This window comes from Haliaeetus albicilla, chromosome 1 (genome assembly GCF_947461875.1).
Source record: "Haliaeetus albicilla chromosome 1, bHalAlb1.1, whole genome shotgun sequence".
Taxonomy (NCBI): Eukaryota; Metazoa; Chordata; class Aves; order Accipitriformes; family Accipitridae; genus Haliaeetus; species Haliaeetus albicilla.
The window spans coordinates 59,186,178-59,206,830 of NC_091483.1; the positions used below are offsets into that span (position 1 = coordinate 59,186,178).

Below are 20,653 nucleotides of genomic sequence, written 5' to 3' on the forward strand. Positions count from 1 at the left end.
TCTGCATTTTGCCTTCAGTCTATTCTAGAATGCCTTATTTTTGAGCTTGGTAGCTGCCTAAAGAGAAAAATTTTTTGTGTGTGTTAATATAGATAATAGTGCTCAACAGATAGCAAAGTTTTCTGGTAAAATAGTGCTTCATTGGAGAAAGCTAATTTGTCTGAATAGAAATTCTTTGCAGAAGTGTATCTGGTTTGGTAGGTGCAGTAGCTGGTATACCACCAGCTGCTGGCTGAAGTTTGCTGCAGTAAGATGAACAGGAATGCCCGTGTCAGCCAGAGCCTTCTGGGGAGGACGTTCTGGTGTGATGTACTGTTGGTTAGGGGGTTTTTGTTGTTGTTGCTGGTCGATAGTATTAGTTTTGATTGTGAAATACCAAAACTTTTTACAGTTCTGATTTTTGTCTAGCCTTTCACATGGGAATGGAAACCCACATCTTCTGCATTCTAGATAATGGTTGTTAGTATGACAGTCCTGTATTAAGGCTCCAGTAGATGATAGGCGCATCAACAAAACTCTTCAGTATAGTTTTGTCACTAGATATGGGTTCGTGCTAGGGTTTCACATGATTTGCCTCCTAATGTTCAGTCCTAAGGCTCAGTGTAATCTGGCTCCTAAAGAAACCAGAAAATGAATGCCATGGCTGAAGAGTATTTTCTTGTTCACCTTGATACCTCCTTGTGTTACTGAGTATGATGGTGTTATGTGTAATTGCCAGTTATTTAATAAGTTCCATGAAAGAAATTTTAATTTCTTTCTTCTCTTACTGTCGCAGACTGTGCAATCAGAGCTAAAGATCAAGGTACAAATATTTTGCATAATTTTCTGCTTCAGTAAGTATAGCAAGTGTTCAACTCGCCACAATTCACAAGATTGCTGAAATAGAAAAACTCTGTTTTCTTAGAAAAAAATAGCTTTTTTTTTGGTCTCATTTATTTGTTGTTTTGGAACACAAGCAGAAAAGGGAGTATGATGTGCTTTATACACCCCCTGCTTCTGGATGACTGAGTCAGGAAGACTGCGACGTACCATGGGATGCACCTGCACTGTGGTGTAGAAATGGACATGGATATAGTCTTTAAAACATCAGTATTGCTGGAAGCATAGCCCTCTAGTTGTGTTTTAATGTGAAACTTTAACACATGATTTTGTTGTGAGAACTGAGCCTAAATATTCACTTCAAAATGAATCCTTACAGTCAATTCACAGTAGAAATGAAAATGCCATTGTTGTTCTTTTCCAGCACCACCTCCTTTTTAGAAGAGGAAATTAATTATCACACAGGAGTGAGCTGGTTACAAAGAATCCTCCCTCTCCCATCTGGAGGCTATTATCAAAGTAGTTTGGAAACTTCATATGGAAATAGAAACTTTTTCACCGTGGGGAATATGCGTTTAAGAATTTTTTGGTTTTGCCCCAGCCATATATAACACTTGCTACTATACCTAGGGGAAAAGGACTATTTAATGAAATGCTTCTAACTGATGATGTCTTGAATTATCATTAGAATGTTTGAAGAATAGGCTCTTTTTAGTCTCTCTGCAAATACTCTTTTGTTATGTATCTATGTATGTGGAAGCAAAGTTTCTAAGAACTTAGAAGACTTTCAGTGTTTTAATTTATGAACCTTCTCTAGAGTACTTAAACAATTGTTAGACTTTGGCAGGAAAATTGGAAAGAATCCTATTACAAATCTTTCCAGTAATAAAGACTAGATACTGCTGAAGACTGAACTGCTTTTAAAAAAAAAAAAAAAATCAGTGCTGTGGCACCACACTCATATCATGGATGTGAGAGAGATGGTGAGTAGCATGAGTATGAAGAGATAATGTGCTGATAAATATGTGCACTCTCTTACTTCTCATTATGATCTCTTATGAGAAGAAATATACATATATTGTTAAAACATATGATTTGATCCACAGTATTATACCTTGTGTCATAGAAAAATTGTGTGAAACAGTTTAAAACTAGGATAACAAAACACTTAAAGGTATGTAAAAGTATGGTAAGGCCAAGCCAACAATATTTCTCAATGTTTTTTACGTTAAAATTACTTTAAAAGGTCTTGGGTTGAGTAGCCAAGTATTGTCATTCATCAAAAGCTGACTGTAAACAAAAAGTAGATTTAAATAAATAATTCTTGTTAATGACAAACCATACAGTGACCTAAGGTTAGATAGTACTCTGTGTGCTTGAAAACCTTTTAGCTGTTTGGGAAACAGGAAACACGATGAGGTGAGTTGGTTTGGTTGATCACAACCAAGGAGGATTTCACAGAATTCCTATTAAGTCAAATAATTTAAGTGGGGTGAATCCAGTGGAAGCTTTTAGGCTTAATGTCAGTAAAAGCAAGGTGAGGAATAGTGAGAGAAAACAAAACTATTTGCTGACTTTATGAAGTTGTAAAGGACTAAGTCAGGGAAGACTGATGCATCAGTCTAGGCCGCCCAGTGAAATCTTTAACTGAACAGCTTCTGTCCAAAAATCTAATAGAGCTTAACACTGGATAAGGACTCAAATGGTAAACACAATGGATATTATGCTTCCCTTATATGAGTTAGGCATGTGTGCTCGTTTGAATACTCTGTGCAATACTGCAGTTCTAGTGAACCTTTGCCTCCAAAGGTAGGAGATGAGGATGTGATGAGAATAAGAACCTGGAAGGCAACCTAGAAGTGATGGCCTAGAAAGGTAAGTGGGGAACCTCTGCTGTCTCAGGTCATGATACAAAACCAGGAAATACATCATTAAATTAAAATCAATAAATCAACTGATACATTGGATACAAGTTTTGGAAATTACTGTAACAAGTTTCTGAGACATTGAATTTAAAATTATCATTGATCGCATCTTATGCCAGTTTCTAATGAATAAGGGTAAAGGTAAATTTTCTGAGGGACTAGTAAGATTCAGATATAGCTGCCCATTTCAGGCTTCATGTGCTTGCCAGTCTTTAAGGTTAAGAATTTGTGTCACTTTTAGGTTGCTTGTTAAGAGTTTATGTACCAGAAGGCTAAATTCTTCTTACCTCCCAGATCTTGGCCATTGAATTCTTCCTACCTTCCCTTCTACTGGCTCTGGAATGTATCAGATCTGTCGATGATCTAACTATGCCTGTCAGAAAACTATCCGGGACTTTTTCTGAGGAGGTTTTCAGCCAGATTATTAAGTTAAATTGACTCATGGAGTTATTCAACAAGCGTTGGAGCCAGCACAAAACATGCAGTGGCACTGCATGGCCAGAAGCAGGGTGAGTAATGGGTAAGGGAGGAGATAGTGGCAGCAAGTGGTTAAACTGGATTGCTGTGTCACTGGAGCCAAAACCATAGCTACTGGGAGAGAGGTTTGAACTGTGTACTGCTGTAACTCCTGGTTGGCAAAGAGGTCTGAATTTCTGTCTGTGCTTCATCTTCCTTCAGTATTTTTTACTCTTGTCAGTGTGTTCAGAATTGTAAGAAAGATAGTACTCCAGCCAGCCAGTTACAAGGGAAGTTCTGTTAAATTCCAGGCCATTAAAGCTTATTATAATCTACTTTCTCCTTAATGACAAATTTTAACATCTTCAGAACAAACAAAATTACAGCCTGTTTTGATGGAGTGGGGGGTTTGTTGTCGTTGTTGTTGTTTGGGGGGGGGGTAGGTTGTCGTTGTTTTAATTTGAACAGCTTAAAATAGTCCCCATTTCAAATGAGAGGAGAGTTGAGAAAGATCTCATATTGTAATAGCAGTGGATATAAATGAACTTGCAGGATATTCTTAGATGAAGCATAATGGTATCTGCTTAAAGACAAAAAAAATCGGCTTGGCTTTAAAGTCTCATTTAGCTTGGAGGAAAAAGCACCTCACTATTACATATAGTAGTGAAGGAACTAAGGTTATATAAAAGTGGTTTTGAATCTTCCAAATCTTACTACAATAAAAATTTAAAGTCCATTACACTAAAATACTCAGTTCTGAGCAAGATGATGTATTTTGTCAAAGTTGTAGTGATAAGGAAGGGCATGTAGTATTTTCTTTGCACATCACGAATCTGATTTTTCCCATGAGCTTGTTCATGGCCAAAGAGTATAAGATTTATCACATGCAGTGATAACAGTATTAGGATTATCTTCTGCTGGGCGGGAAGGACACTTTTTTACTTCCTTTTGTGCTGTTGTAATCTTGGGAAGCATACTTTTCTTGCAACCTTTCCTTGCAGCAGTCTGTACAAGTTACTGTGATCAAGATGTCAGTGTTACGTGACTGATTTTGCAGGGCAAAATATTCCTCCAATATTTAAATAGTATGTTCTAATTTGTGCTGTGAAAGACATTTTGGATTAAAGCATGTGATTTTTCTCATTCTATTTGCCTTTCCCCCCCCCCATGTGTTGCATTTATGTTACTTGAGGAATCTTCTAGATTTAGAGCAGAACTGGAATTCTGCTGTGTGTTAATTATGGAGATACAACATGTGCATAATGGTACAACCTTTCTCCCAAATTGATAACAGTATGTGTCCTGTTTTGATTATGATGCTGTATGTGTGTGATATTTATGTCCATTGTGTAGTTACTTAAAAACATGTGCATCAAGAAAGTTACTTCAAATAATTCATGAACTGCTCGGTATACTGTTTTTATGACAAGTAGTAGTCAGTCTTTCTGCTTTTTCATGTCAGATTAATTTAACATCTAGGTTCCTGGAAATAGTCTCAGAGTTGCTCAGTTAAGTAAAATAATACAGAATATGCTGTTTTAACAATGTGAAGATAGTGGTAAATTACAAGTCTATGACTTCTTTGCGCATGATCTGCCATTTGGCCAGACCGCCAAAGAAAAGCCCAGTGTAGGTTAGTCCCCAGGGGAAGGATAGCCAGTTAAACTGTTTGCCCTAGTCAGAGGGGTATTACTGTCCAGGCTACTGTTGCTTTTCCTGCATAAGCTTTACATCTCCTATGATACATCTGCAGTCACATCTAGAAACCCTGGACATTGGCTTCAGTTGGTGAGCAGGGTATAAAGAGGAAGCAAATAGTCTTTGCCCCAAAAAGCGTACAATATGCTTTGTATAATCTTTTGTTCAACTCTTTGGGGTTTTTTTTCTGAGTTATTCAGAGCCAGTAAAGTGTCTTGTCAGAGAGACTAACAGTAGAATTTGTAGTGGAAATTGGGCAATAAAATTTATTTTCCAGGGGTTGCTAACAGTACCAGGAAGGGAGTGCTACTTTTTGTTTTACTAATGACAACAGCAAAACTTAACAAAAATGCATCAGCTCCTTTCCAGTTCATTGTTTCTATTATTCACATATGCCCCTTGCTTAATTTGTGCATCTACTTCTGTCTAGCTGCAACTCTGATAAATGTGGGCCCTGAAAAGGAGTTGTTTGCTGTGAAGCAAAACCCTGTGGGAGGACGGTGCTCCAGAGTATATTCTTCTGTGTTCAGAAAGCAGCCCCAGTTCTCAGGCTGAAGATGCTGCTGGCCCATTTCTACTCACTTCTACTTGTGGTCTTTTTCTAGTGCATAAATGGCACTCCTGTTTTTAAGGCATATTAAAAGAGAGACCTTTGGCTGTTGTTTTGGTAGATCAAGCAAACCACAGTCTTGTAAATGTCTCCTTATAAGAAAAGGCTTTTGAGACTCCTTTGGTAGTCACTTTCTGTACCTTTCCCATTTTTAATTCTTTTTTTTTAATCAGTGAGGGTAATCAGACCTAAGTGATGTGTTTCAAATCAGCATTTAGTATTTTTAGCATTTCATGAGTTGTATTGCTGTTTTTTCCTTTCCTTGACTGGAAATAATACTTGTCATATCCTGCAATTGCATTTTCATTGTTTTCATACACATAGCCTGTTGTTGGTTCATAATCTCTTTACAATTGCTTAATAAATGTCCATCTTTCTCCTCTCCTGTTGTTTACAGCTGATAAGCTCTTAATAGCGTAAGTGCTTGGTTTTAAGGACTAAGCGTATGACCATTTAGCAGCGATTAATTCTTGGTATTTCTATTCTTCCCATATAATATCCTGTCCTCTACTGCCAGTCCCTAACCGTTGACATTACACTCCATTTGTACTTCTTGTACCACAGCTGTGTATGGAAGTAGCAAATAGGGTCAATTATAACACCATTCTCCACCAATAAATTAATTCACATCCAAAGTTCCTTTCAGTTTAACACCTTAGGAAGGGGCTGAGGAGGCAATGTTGGGCTAAGCTTCATCTCTTCCAGCGTCTTCAGTTTTCGTGTGGCTCAGTGTGATGCTGTTCTTGACGCTCAGACAAATTGCCTGTCATGTTCTTCCTTGTCTAGAGAGTTGATTATCTTATCAGAGGAAGTTTATCAAGTTAGCAAAGTCATTCTGTTTTTATGCGTTACCCTGTTTTTCTTAACCTCTGTCTTTATTTAGCCTTTCCAAACTAGGTTTGTATTATAAAATTCTGTTGATGTCAGCCTGCTGGATGTGTTGGCAGGATCTCCTTTCTTGATTATTAAGTTAATATTTGCTAATTTCTAGCCAGTTGGTATCCTCCTTGTTTGGCTGTTTGTTTGGGGGTTTGGGGTTTTTTTTGTGGTGGTTTTGTTTGTTTGTTTGTTTGTTTGTAAAGAAAAGCAAACAAGACCTGTGTTGCAAAGTTTATTATTTCATTTGTTAGGTATTTAAAGATTCTGAAATAACAATCATCTGTTCATCCTGATTTTAATATTTTGAGATCTTTTATTTTTATTTCTGTCTGCACAGTAATTTCCATTTTTCCACGTTTGTTTGGTGGTTCTGGCTGATAGATAGGACTATATCTGAGGGAGACCAAAACTTCGCATCCTAAATCTGCACCATGTAGAAGTATTTTTTTCCGGATACATGTCTGTGGATTTTGCTATGTTGTATGATTAGGTCTCAGTCAAAGAACATTATTTATTAATAGCTAATGGCAAGGGTCACCCATAATACTGCTTAAACCGTGTGAGGGAAAAAAAGTGAAAACGCTCTGATGGCAAAGTTGAAAATTGCAGCATTTGGATGTACTTTGATTTCAGCCTTCCCTTGGCATCTCTCCCTGAGCTGTCCAAGCTCTTGAAGAGTCACATCAATTTGGGGAATATAATAATAAATGGTGTCAAATTCTCTCAATTGCTAAATTTCTTCTTTCAATGATTGCAAGGTGAATTTTTAAATACTGAGTATCTCTCCCTGGTCTTTTTTCAAGCCGAGGGTGGTTAAATGTTACTTCTTTGAAATACTATGAATAAGCTATTGTAAGAACAGTAGAACAAATGCAGCCTGCACACATCTTCCCCATGCTGTGACTAGCTTGGAGGTTTGTGTTTGTCCTGCCAACTGCAGCAAGGCTTTCCTAGGTCTGCTTGCTTCTTCCTCTCTGCAAGCACTGTTTTGAGTCTTTATCTACGCCTTTTTACCCTGTCCTCTCTTTGTGTTTATATAGCTCTCCTCCCTGTAATACTGGAATCATCAGTATGTTTCAGAAGTAGTTGAGTTTCCTGATCCAACAAGCAATGCACCTAAATCTACGTGGTCAATAAACACAAACCAGGATCTGAACAGCAAAAGTTAGTATTCCCGTCTGAGGCATAGGTCTTGCACAAGAGCCACATGCAGCTGAGTCACGTAAGGGCAAGCTACCATGCTGATTTACTGTCTTTGAAAACAGGCTGCATGTAGACTGCATATGAGGTGTGGGCAGACTGTGAACAACGCTTTGGCAACCTCTGTTGTGTTTCGATGCAATTGAAAGGCTGACAGTCTCAGAAGAAGCTGCAGGCAGAGTTCATCTCACCTCATTTCAGGCATCTAGTCACACTGAGCTGCTTTCATGGTCAGCACGGAGAATTCCGGGGCAAAACTGAGTTGATGTCTGTAGATGTCATCATAGACATCTGTGCATTTCTCTCCAGTCAGTGAAAGGGTAGCCCAGAGTGACTGACTTGCACAGTGCGTGTTTTTATGCTGTCGGATGACCACCTCCATGAAAGCTTTAAATTCTTTAATTTTCAGTATGTTCATAATGTGCTAAGAGTAACTTCGCAGTCTTAATTTAACTGTTGTTCTTGCTAGTTTGATTGAAGGCGTTTGCATTTCTGTACCATCTCCAGAGTTATAATCAGAGCATTTCACTTACGGGTTTGCAGAGCCTGGGAGAATAAAATCTTGGTTTGATAACTAAAATTTCAAGGTATTATGGTAAAAATGACAATAATGAAAATTTCTAGAATAGTTTTAACACTTATGTTTGCAAGGTAACTAAAGTACCAGTATATGATAACTTAATGGAGAAGCATTAAAGCAAAAGCAATGCAGAATGAATTTAATACTAGATGTGAATAGCTATATTTTGTTTACATTTGCTAGAAATTAGTGTTTAAATTGAGTGCTTAATTGTTTGGTAAAAAATGGATCATGTTACATTACTATGTTTAAGTAATGCTGTTCTGTCTCCTGCTTTTTGCACAGAGGACAGTAACAATTTTCTGTGGTGGAAGCTACTAAGTCTGTAGGGTTTTATATAAATGAATATTAGTGCTCTAGCTAGGATTGTTTCAACTGTGCAGCAAGACTTAAGTTAGACAATAGTATTGTAATTTGAAAAAGTAGTGAGTTCCTGTTATGGTTTAATCACTTTTTCTGGAATAAAAACTTGCTTAGTGTGATAATAATTAATACCTAACTCTGAAATAACTGCATTCTTCTAGAGAAATATTTATGTGATGGTTGAATCAAAACTTTGGGAAATTGAAACTCCTTTTAGACTTAAAATTAAAACCTTAATACAAAAAGGAATTGGAGTGGGGTTTTGTTTGGTTTGGGCTTTATTTGCAATTAGAACAAGGGTAGTTAGGTTGGATCAGATGACATCTTGAATGTAATTTGCTTTAATAGAGTACCTATAATATGAATAACTTCAGTAAGATTTTTTTTTTTTTTAAACATGCAGATTCTTGGAAAAAGTAATTGTACTAAAATCTGTCTGGCAGTAACAATTCATGTCTCCTCTCTCCAGTTGTATGTTTTTCTTCACTCTGGTTCAATGAAATACTAACCACAGCCTTCAATTTTTGGGGGCTTACTTGCTTTGTCATATTCCCTCATTGTTGCATTTATGTATATCACTAGTTACACGAGTGGTTTTCAGTTTGGGTTTAAAAATAATTTAAAACATTGTTATTTGGACTTTTAGTCTTTTTGTATATGTAGAGTTTATTTCAGGTTTTTGGTTTTGTTAGCAGATTCTTTTAATAGATCAATTTCTAGCTGTCACAATTAATACCGGTATTGCAGTAGTACGGCCAAAAAATTTTAACTATGAAAATCTTTTTGAACCAATTATGAGCAGTTCTTCATAAGATGTTATAACTTCTTCATAAGATGTTACCAGGATTTATTAGGCATCATGCAACTTGCATACTACTTTTTTTTTCTTTAAATTCATCTGAGAAAGCCCATAATTTGTAACAGGAAATGTAATGGAGTTATAGGACATATACAAAGAGTGGGAACTATGACAGCAATACAGTCTAAGAGATTTTTGGGAAGGGCTGGATAAGTGTGCTTAACTTTACATGTTAATATTTCTATTGATTCTGTGTATCCCAAGTAATACCAATCCCAGGTGATTAGAAGTAACTTTTCTTTGTCACACCTTAACATGGAAAATAACTTGCAGTATGTTGTCATTTCATTTCTTTGTATTATGGACATATTTGTGAACTACAGTCCTAGATCAAGACTTTGCATTAGATGCTGTATAAACATGGGGGCAGGAAGGTAAGGTAGTAACTGTCATAGAGGAAACAAGAAAATGGATGGCTGCAGAGAGAAAGACAGGAGTACCCCAGGAAATCATGGAACTGTTGTTGATCAGTGTGTTGTACTCGAGGTTATGTGGTTCTGTTATGAATAAGTGATTTCATAAAACATATAATATCTTCTACTTCTAAAGACTTAAGCTGCTCTCCCGATTGCTGCTTGGTAGCTATTTTTTCAGTTGTACTAGGAGGAAAGAGTACCAGTCCTGTAACAGGTGAAATTTTGAGCGAGTTCTTGGCTTTCTAGGAAGTGTGAAGAGCCAAGCATATATTGTATTTGATGTCTGGACTTTTTTTTTTTAATCTTTTCTTCTATTTTAATAATTAATCTCATATGTAGATTAGCAGGCATTTGGAAGTCATTCTGTTGTGTAATACCTTAATCGGTGCCAGTAGTTGCTTGGCTATAGAGGCTACTCCCAAGGCTGTAGGATTTTAGATAGTTAATTGCATATATTTAAGAAATGTATAGAATTATTTTGTTGAAGTATGCTGACAGTCCCCAACAAATTTATGGATGGTACTTAAATGCAAGTCTTTATTAATTCCATTTTTCCCAAATCTTATATGTGTCCTGCCACTAGGAAGAATTTACATCGTGCTTTGAACTGTGGTATAGCCCTGTGTAGTTTGTTTATATATTACTTCCATTATTTGCGTTATACTATATATTTTGTGTACCCCATATGTACTATTTGTATTGCTTTGGTATCTGGGATCCTAGATAAAGACCAAGATAGTATTCTGTTCATTTTTTGTGTGTGCAATAAACAGAACATCATGCACCAAAGACTTTATTATAAAACAAAAGACAACACACAAATACAAGCAGATAGGGGACTATAAAGAAACAATGGAGGAAACACAGATCAGTACGTTAAATAGCAGCTGCAGCTTGCCAATGGCCCAATTACTGCCCAAGTGTTGATTTATAATAGAAAAGAAGTATCAAGGAGTGCTTTGCAGGGAAATGGAATGAAGTTTTATGGATATTTTCTGGCAGTTCCTGCTGAATACAAAAGCAACATAGGAAAATCCATAATGCTGGTGTGTTTTCAAACAGGCAAGGCAGTGCCAAAAACTAGTTTCATTACTTTAATCCCACAATATCCTAACATTTTGTTACTGAATGGGAAAGTTGTGTGAGTTTTCACAGCACTGTGCTGCCTTAGCTTGTCTTTTTTTGACATATCAGAGAAGGGATATATGCAAGATTTATGCACCTTGTCATATGAATATGAGAACCCGAAGAGAGATCTGAATCTGGGAGGGTATTCTGGTTATGAAGCTTATGACACTCGTAGGGAGAAAGGAGATTGGGCTTATGGGAAAGATCAGAAGATTGCTTATAAAGGTTATCTATAAAATTAGTAAAACGACTGAAAGGAACTTCAGTGGGATGAGTTGATATGGTACAGATACAGTTTATCATCAGTCTTCAGGGGAGGATCCACAGATCTTTTTTTGTCCTTTCTACCCTGTTCTTAAAGCCTTCAGTAATGGTTATCTGAATCCCATGCTGCAAGTCAAGGCCATTATTATTCCTTGTCCTGCCACCAGCAGAGAGTGTGTGGTGTGGTTTTTTGGTTTTACATCATGTTGGTTTTTGGTTTGATGGTGGTGGGTTCTGGTTTGTGGTTTTGTTTTTTTGTTTGGGTTTTGGGGTTTTTTTGGTTTTTTGTTTTTTTTTTTTTTTAAACCTTCCTTACTGAAAGAATCTGGTAGGCTTTGGAGACTATGTTATCTGGTTTTTTTAATTGTGGTATCTGGGAAGGACAGGTGATGTGTGACACTGTAACAGACAGACTTGTGCTGCCAATAGAAGGATGGTTTTGTCCTTTCAGCCAGTGCTTCAAAATACACCCTGAGAGTATTTTTAGGGAAACAGGCCAATGCAGGTAGAATTTTGATTTTTATGGGTTGTGGCTGTAAAGTTCTCTTTTATTCTGTTTGTTTTTCTCTCTGTTCCTCTCTTGATTTTTGGTTTTGCTATAAGTTGCTTCATGAAGGAATATACTTATACATTTATAGAAATTCAAGAGGAGTTTAAAGTAATGTACTGCAGGAAACATTGGTGTCAAACATTTAATTTATAAGATCTACTGACTTTAAAACTGGGTTACAAAACTCAGGGAGCAGGTAAAGCTGAAAGGCAATGTTTTCATGTTGGAAGCAGGGGCATGCTTAATAACTGAGGAGCACCCTTAGCATCATTTGAATGACATGATGACAAAAGAATTGTGGTGAAAGTAAGAGATGTGTTTAGCTGCATGAGCTCAATCTCCTCTTATGTTTTACTGTGAATATTCTAAAGGCGAATTTGACCTGTCAAGATTTGTCATTCTGTTTTCTCTCTTATATCTCTTTAACGTGTATACTGTGTGTGTAATGGGTATACTAAATCCTCCTAGTATGCAATATTGCTGTCCTTCACAATTCTAACTCTAAGGATGCTTAAGTGACAGGGAGGAATAGGACACAAAGACCAATTTGACTAAGGTCATACTAGGAATCTGTGGCACGCCTCCCGGTTCCGTGCTGACATCCTAGAAGTCATCCTCATCCTTTAACAAACCATAGTCCAAAAGTTAAACCAACAACTTTTTATTTCTTCAAATTAAATTTTCACTTTCAGTTTTTCCAAATCACTAGGTTGAGATATTTCAATTAACTGGGGTTGTATAATACTTAAACAATTTTGGTGGCATTTCATAGGAGTTAGTAGTTCTTAGCTGCACTAGAAGAAACAAGAAAACTATGTAGTTGGGTTTTTTTTTCATTATATAGATAAGGCTATAGATGGAGGTTTGAGTATGCAGGAAGAATAGATGGGCAGCGTTAGACATATTTTACATGAGGGATTAAATTGTTATTTGGCATCTAGTTTGTTTAAACCAGATAAAAGGATTGTGCATATGTAAAGTAGTTCTTGAGCTCTGTGCCTTGATACAGGCAGAACATAAGATTCGCCTCTTAGGCTCCTCTCAAGTCTTGCCATAGCTCTTAAAGCAGCGCCATTATTATACCGTGGCCTATACGTTAGGCCAGATGGCTTGCAGCCCTTTGTACTGTCTATACTGAGGCAAGTCCTCACTTTGAAGTGGTCTGGGACTGCTTTGATGAAGGGATGCTGCCATCTCCAACCTCACTGGTGTGCAGCAGTTTCTGTGCTGCACCTCAGGTTAAGATTGGCAAAATAAGCAGACCTGCAAAGCATTTTTCAGTGTCTTAATTTAAAATACCAAGTTCAATAAGCCTTTAAGTATCAGATTAACACCTCTTTTTCTGATGTTTGTCCTAACAAAAAAATTGTAGCACTGTGATTATGCAGTGGAACATGTATTGATAGCACTGCATCCTTTTAGAAAGTACTGTTTAGTAATTAGGAATAAAAGCAGAAAGCACTCGAATGGGGTTTTTTCCTGTGTTTTTCAGATGGTGGTAAAAACTTTCATGGATATGGACCAGGACTCGGAGGATGAGAAGCAGCAGTATCTCCCATTAGCCTTGCACCTTGCATCTGAATTCTTCCTCAGGAATCCCAATAAAGATGTGCGCCTCCTTGTAGCATGTTGCTTGGCTGATATCTTTCGTATCTATGCTCCTGAAGCTCCATATACTTCCCATGACAAACTTAAGGTAAAAATGCTTTATAAAATAAAGGCTTTCTTCCTACCTCATTCTCTTACTGATGTGGGGGGATGGGACACACACCACTACCAGCACGCACGTGTGTGTGCACACACACACCCCCCCCACCCCCCCCAAGAAAAAAAACACTCCAAAAGCAAACAAAAAAAATACCCAACTGAAAAAAAATTTTTTTACTCACATTTATACTGATGTTCAGTTTTATTAAAGAGATGTTGCTTTCGTTCTGTGAGTCAGTGTAGTACTTCAAGGGCCAGAGATGTGTAAAGGAACACCAGATAACCAGTATCTGTGCTAGTAATAGCTTCCTGTCAGTGCTAAAAAAGACAATTTGATGTTCTTATATCATGAGTTTGTAAATGTGGGTAGATGTCACTACTAAAGGCTTGTGTTTTTATTCTCTGCTGAATCAAGCTTGTAAACATTCTATCATTTTTTGACAGGACATATTCTTGTTTATTACAAGACAATTAAAAGGCTTGGAGGACACGAAGAGCCCTCAATTTAACAGATACTTTTACTTGTTAGAGGTAACACAATAATTGTAACTTTCAGTAGATGGTATTTGCTCTGTAAGCCTAAGAAATGTAATCAGTCTTTCTCCAGATGTGCCAGCATGCCTGGGAAATAATGAATTGCTTATTTTAGTAGTTATAATTCTGTTTGCATTTAATAAGTTCATGCAGCCTATAGCTGAGGACGTGTTAAAATGATTGGTATTTATTAACATTTAGCCTTTATCTTACAATTCTATACGCTGTTTTTCATATCATGCACCCTTAAGGTTATAATATTACCTCATTAAGAGAGAATTTCAAATGCCGATTAAAATGCAAATCTGTTTATATTGATGAGGGACAGAATATAAGATTTTGGTTTAAAAACATTAAAAGAAAACTACTCTTGACAAGAAGTGTGGGCGTTTTATCTGTGCATTTAGAAATAGTATCTTATTTGTAAACCTTTTATTGATGTTTAATACTGCATTGTTTCATAGCATGAAGAAAAAAGTATAGAAACATGGACTTACTATATTAACAATTTCTGTCCATCTGCTTTTATACATAAATCAGATTATTCTATATTTAGGTGTTTTCTGCATATATATTGCAAAGCCCCTTTGTGTTAAGAGCTCTTTATATGCAAAGCAAATATCCAGTCTCTTTCCCCAAAGGGTTTACAATCTATTATATAATATTTTTCCTTAAATAGAAAAGATGTAACTAACACTATTATATTTATGTGACTTAATGTGAAGTTGTAATATCCTGAATATCCTATTTTTGTTTTAGAATTTAGCTTGGGTTAAATCTTACAACATCTGCTTTGAGTTGGAAGATTGCAATGAAATTTTTATTCAGCTTTTTAGGACTCTTTTTTCAGTTATCAAGTAAGTTGAATTGCTTCAATTGTATTAAACTGTCAAAATATCACAGTTTCAGGGGTAGACTGAATCCTTGCATGGTCTACAAATAAATATGTCTGAATAGAACAAGTCTTTATTTCTCCAAATGAGGAGATGCAGGGAAAGCAAATGAGTGTGAATTACTGACAATATGGAGGGGTGTGTCTAAAAGTAGACATGTTTTAAAATTTCTTGTCCATGTTGCAACAGTATGCTTCATTCTGACTCATTTATCTACATTTGTATTTCCATGGTTGTTATTTTCTTTTTGTTTTGTTTCTGTTCTTAAGGCAAAGCTGGAGTGTTCTAGGTTTTTGAAGCTTTCTATAAGAGAGGAAAGGCACATAAAATAATTTTGAGTTTTGAGATATGGAGGGTGTAAGGGAGAGCAAGCTGGACAGCATTAGACAATGATTCTTAACAGTACTGTTAATATTTGTCAGAGTCTGAAAATTTAGTATTGATAATATTCTTTATCATCTTAGTAATAGCCACAACCAGAAGGTACAAATGCATATGCTGGATTTGATGAGTTCTATCATCATGGAAGGTGACGGAGTAACTCAGGAGCTGCTGGACTCGATTTTGATTAACCTCATTCCTGCACACAAGGTCTGCAAAGTAAAATATTATAGTAGTATACCATTGTAACAATAATTTTTATTGCTTTTTGCTTGGTGTTTATCTCTCCACACACTTTAGCCATTGTGACTTTTTCCCCCAGCCTTGTAACAGTGGATTGAAAATTTCCTCTGGGAATTATTTGGTGCTGTTCATTAGCTGTGTCTATATTATTCAGTATCAAGAGATTCTGCCTACTTGCCACCTCAGGAGCTCTGTACTGAAACAGAAATAAAATATTTTCCAGCAAGTGTAGTATGTAATAGAAAAACATTAGATCTTAAGGGTTGTGGGTTGTTGGTTGGTTTTGATTTGGGGGTTTGTTGAGGGTTTTTTAATTGAAAAGATGTGAAGTTTGTTGGGTTTTGTTTTCTGGGTTTTTTTTTATTTTAAAAGAAAAAAAAAAAAAGACGTCTATGGTGACTTGATGCTTTGCCTGAGCTTGCCAGTCAGAATCTGCTCCACCTCCCTAGTTGTCCCCCCTCCAGTGGCTTTCCCCCTTAAACTTTTCTTTTAATAAAACCTAATTATTACTTGAAGTGTAGTAATTTTTTTTTTTTTTTTTAGTTATTTGGTTGCTTTTAGTGCTCCATATTCTTTTACAAGTTCTATAATCGTTCTGCCCTTTGCAGAGTTCAGCATCCCTTTAACTCATAACTGACACACACACAAACACACACCCCCACCTTCCTAGAGGAGTCTTACATGACCCCCTCCTAGCAGATTGCTGCTGTCATGCAGGTGTTGTCTTAGGCCATCTACACAGCTACTTTGACAGGTTTTTCAGAGGCTCCCCCTTTACAGCTGGCTTTGTGAACTGTCACTGATGCTGTCCTTCTGGTTTCATTGTGTGACTTATTATCTGGTCACTGGGTCTGCAGCTGAGCTTTTGAACTACCTTTACTGTAGTGGCTAAATAAAGTTGAAAGGAGAATAAACACAACTCTCTTAGTTGTGACATCAGGGAAAGTGAGATGCAGGCTGGTGTTGCCTTGCATTGACCAAGAAAATTCCCTTGCTAGAACACTTGTGCTTCTTACTGAGAATTCTATGGAGAACAGTAAATTTCAATTATGAGCTACAGTAAATGAACTGTGTACTCTGATTACCAAGTATGTGTTTCTGTTTGTTCATTTATTAATTTAATGACAAAATTAAGGCAGCTCCATCCATGACTACATAATTAAAGTTAAATTAGCACATAAAAGCAGGAATTATTCCTTTGGTTACCTAAAGAGGGAGAATTCATGGAAACGTATAGCACAGGAGTGACTAAGCCGTGGCCATTGTCATCTGTTTGTGAAATCTCAGCAGTGGATGTATAAAAGTATCGATTGTCTGAGGTCAGTTTGCATTCCTTTTGTTGTGACCATGAGATGGGAATATCATTCTATCAACTCATATTTTTATTGACAGCAATGAGATGATTTCTTATTAAAACTGCTAACAGGAAGGGAGGCCTCTTATTCATAACAATAGAAAAAGAGTCCTTTTGAAAATACAGTGTTCTTTGTAAGTTGTTTCTAATCAATTACAAGCAGTAGAGATCAGGAGTGGAAATAGAAGAGTGGAGATGTGTATGTCAGGTGCTGGGTGATGCTATTAACAATGGTGGGCATTGCTCCAAGGATGCAAAGACCTGGTAAACCTTCTACAACTTAACAGTGTGTTGTGACTAGTTGGTGTAGGCAAAGTAAAAGTGAATATGATCCTTTAGCATTAACATTGTTAGCTTAATCATACAGTTTTGCCTAGTGAAGGAAATTCTCAAGCAAGGCTCTGATAAAGAGGGAGGTAAACTTGGTGCAAATATTGGATTGTACTGCATATTTAATATCTCTTAGAGGACTGGTGCCCAGTCCTTACTGGCTCTTGGCCATCATGACTGAGCAAGTAATGCTGTAGTCAGTGCTCAATATCATACTTTGGTCAATATTTTGGTCTTTTTTAACTTGTTTGTTTCCTGTAACAACAGAACTTAAACTACTGCTTTACCATGGTAGTTTAAAAAACAAACAAACAAACAAAAAAAACCCCACAACCCCCAAAACCACAAAACCAACCCAAAACAGAAAGTTCTTTTTTCTGGTCTGTGTAGCAGAGTTTGACTGCGGTAATTGCATTCTCCTTTTGTGAACAGATCTCCTAGGAAATTCTGTGATTATATTAATTGTTTGTCCTTAGGTATGTAAATCTTGAAAAAAGATTTACATACCTTGAAAAGCTTGAAACCCACAGTTTATTTTCTTGGAGAGAACATATAATAACAATTCTTCTATGTCTGTGCAAAGCAATTGAATACTAGTCATTCTCTGCTATGACATAATAGAAGTATCAGTGTGGCTAGACTGCTACACTTAATGAAAGTTCGTCTTTATAAAAGAGCTGAAATACATGTTTTGAATAATGTATTCTATTCCTTTTTGGTTGTTTTTTGTTGTTGTTGCGGTGGTGGTTTGTGTTTTGTTTTGTTTTAAATCTCTTACATTGTGTAAGACAATACTGCAATAAAAAGAGAGAAATATACCAGTACCTAGACATGAAGTAGAGTCTACCTCAGCATCTAAATTTTATTCATTTGTACCTCCATTATCAGTAAAGTGGCTTTGCTGTACATTGTTCTCTCTGTGTGTGCTAATGTGGCTTTCCTCTAGTAAATCCAGGTTTTCAATAGCAGTACGGTATGTCACATTTTGCCCAGGCCACCTATGGCGTCAAGCTGTAGTTCTTTTTATTAACTTTAAAACCAGTGCTATTTAGTGAGTATTTTTATTCACGCTCTTATTATCAAGGTTATTCCTTAAAACCATGTATTTCATGTATTTAAAATCCATGTTTTCTTCTGCATCTACAGCATGGCCAATCCAGACCTTCAAGGGTTTTCTTTCTCCTAACAGATTGATTATTTGTTTATTTATTTGTTAAGTATTAATAGTTGCTTGTTTTATCAATATATATTTCTTTTCTAGGCTGTTTTGATGTTTGGTTCTTTGAGAGGGTTTTTTGCGGTCTTTTTGTGTTTGGGTGGTTGTTGGTTTGTTTTTTTGTGGGGGTTTGTTTGTTTGGTTTGTTTTGTTTTTAGCTTTGGTGAGCCCGTCTAGGGGGGAAAAAAACCAACATAACTTCATTGCAAGAGATCTTTGAAGCTGTATTGAAGATCCAAATAAAATAATTTTTCTGTCTGAGGTTGGCAGCCCTTTAGTTTAATACAGACATACCTGCCAATGAGATTTTAATCATGGTCTGGTTTGGAGAGAAACTGTTTTGTTTTGAATTTGAGAAGAGTTTATACATACCTGTCTGTCTTCTGTAATGAGACATCAGTTTAGTGCTGTGGTGACTGAGGAGATATTTGTTTGAGCCTTTGGCCATTTGTTTCTCTTTACTATCAGTTGATGAACTGTCTTTCAGTTTGTCATCTCATTAGCTAAAAGAACATGAAGGAGTCATTCTCACTGTAGACTTGCCAAACACTGTCTTTGCAAGAATCAGTCATCCTTAGGCTCTACCTGTATTTTGTCTGTAGTCATTTGTAATTTTCAGGGCAATCAGCTAATCCACCTTCCTTTTTTTTCTTTTTCTTTTTCTTTTTTTTCTTTTTTTCTTTTCCCCTCCAAGCTGCATTAATCCCTAGATGAGATGAGATACTGCATATTGGATTTTGTGCAGATTTGGACAGTCACATTTTTCAGATGTGCAGTTACATTCCTTATCTTGCTCAAGTGTAATAAAAACAACGTTCAGATTTGTTATGTTGCAATCAAATGTTTACTTGGAAAATTCGCAGCTAACTCTGCCCAAGCGTAGGTGCTTTCTGTGGACTATCTCAGAGTATACAGTACAGTCCATGGAGAAGTCAGTGCACAGTTTCACTCTCTAGACAAGGCTGAGCTTTGCTACAGGGTGTACCTTTAATGAGTATATGAGAGGGAAACAAAAGCACATTTAAATAAGTTAGACTACTTCATTTTTGAGTGGCAAAATTTGGTGCGCGTTAATTATCAAAGTATGGAGGTGTGGTAATGTTTCTTCAAAATTTTTAATGTGATTGCATGTGAAAACTTTTTATACATATGAATGCAATGCTAAAAGTAACAACTGGAGTGATAAAGTCTTAGAAGAATAAGCAGGAAGTGATGAGTTTGGGTTAGATTCCTTTTAAGTGTGTGAAAAACTAGTTTTAAGGTGTTTCTAAGTCTGTAGTTGTGGAATTAACATAACTGAACTTAGATAGCTTTGAAAACCACAAATAGATTGGTGGTAAAACATACCTTTCTAAAGTTATGGTCTTTCAAGATTAGGAGAGAAAGTAAAGTCATCTGAAATAGTTCATATCTGTAAAATTTTATTATTATTTTTTCTTTATTTCAGAACCTTAATAAACAAGCATTTGATCTTGCAAAAGTCCTGTTGAAAAGGACCGTCCAGACCATTGAACCATGTATTGCCAATGTATGTAAATGAATTAATCCATATTACCTACAAGTAACGAGGGTTCTTGTTACTGTCTTGATTTATTGGAGATTTGTTTGTTTGTTTAAAAGTATTGTTTATAAAAGTCACATTTTGTAATGCAGCTACAAGAATACCATTTTCTGAATAAGCTATTATTAGCTTGGCTGTTAAAGAAGTATGTGAGGTGTTTCAAGTAAGTGAAGAGGAAATTAATTTTTACCCATGTCAGTCTAAGCCTAAATCTAGGCTGTGAAAATAGGTGACCACCAAAAAATCCTGTTGCAACAAAAGGAATTGTTAGTACTTCATATGTCCAGCAACCAGACAGCCTCATTTCATACCAAGCTTTAGGATGAAGCATTTCAAACTACTAGCACTTAACTAATTTTTTTTTTTCCTTCTTTAACTTGTTTTGGTCATAAAGACTAAAAGAATTGAGTTTTTAAAAGGCTTCCTTCTACTATAATTCCTTCTGTTGAACATCAATGTTCTGCATTCTACCTATTAAAATAGCCACTACAGTCTTGTGGGGGATGTAGTCTAGTCCATTCTGTTGCCTTTCCTTGGTGCTGAAGCCAATAGAATTCTTAAAAGTCAGAGTAGTTTAAAAAGGGAATTAGGCAATTTCATAAAAGATTTATCAGTAAGTATTTAAAAGCGCAAGCAGTCTCACTAAGTACCACTTTCCAATTCCCCTGTTTCTTTAAGCTTTTGTAA

At 36.3% G+C, this 20,653-nt stretch overlaps 1 protein-coding gene across 2 annotated transcripts in view; it reads left to right on the forward strand.

Annotated features, from left to right (window-relative positions):
• Positions 1-20,653, forward strand: part of PDS5A (PDS5 cohesin associated factor A) — an 85,364-nt gene that overhangs the window by 20,096 nt on the left and 44,615 nt on the right. For both annotated transcript variants that reach the window (XM_069791398.1, XM_069791407.1), the window contains exons 3-7: positions 13,240-13,443; positions 13,899-13,985; positions 14,748-14,845; positions 15,346-15,472; positions 19,853-19,933. In XM_069791398.1, the coding sequence (XP_069647499.1) occupies positions 13,240-13,443; positions 13,899-13,985; positions 14,748-14,845; positions 15,346-15,472; positions 19,853-19,933 (597 nt within the window). The remainder of the gene's footprint in view (positions 1-13,239; positions 13,444-13,898; positions 13,986-14,747; positions 14,846-15,345; positions 15,473-19,852; positions 19,934-20,653) is intronic.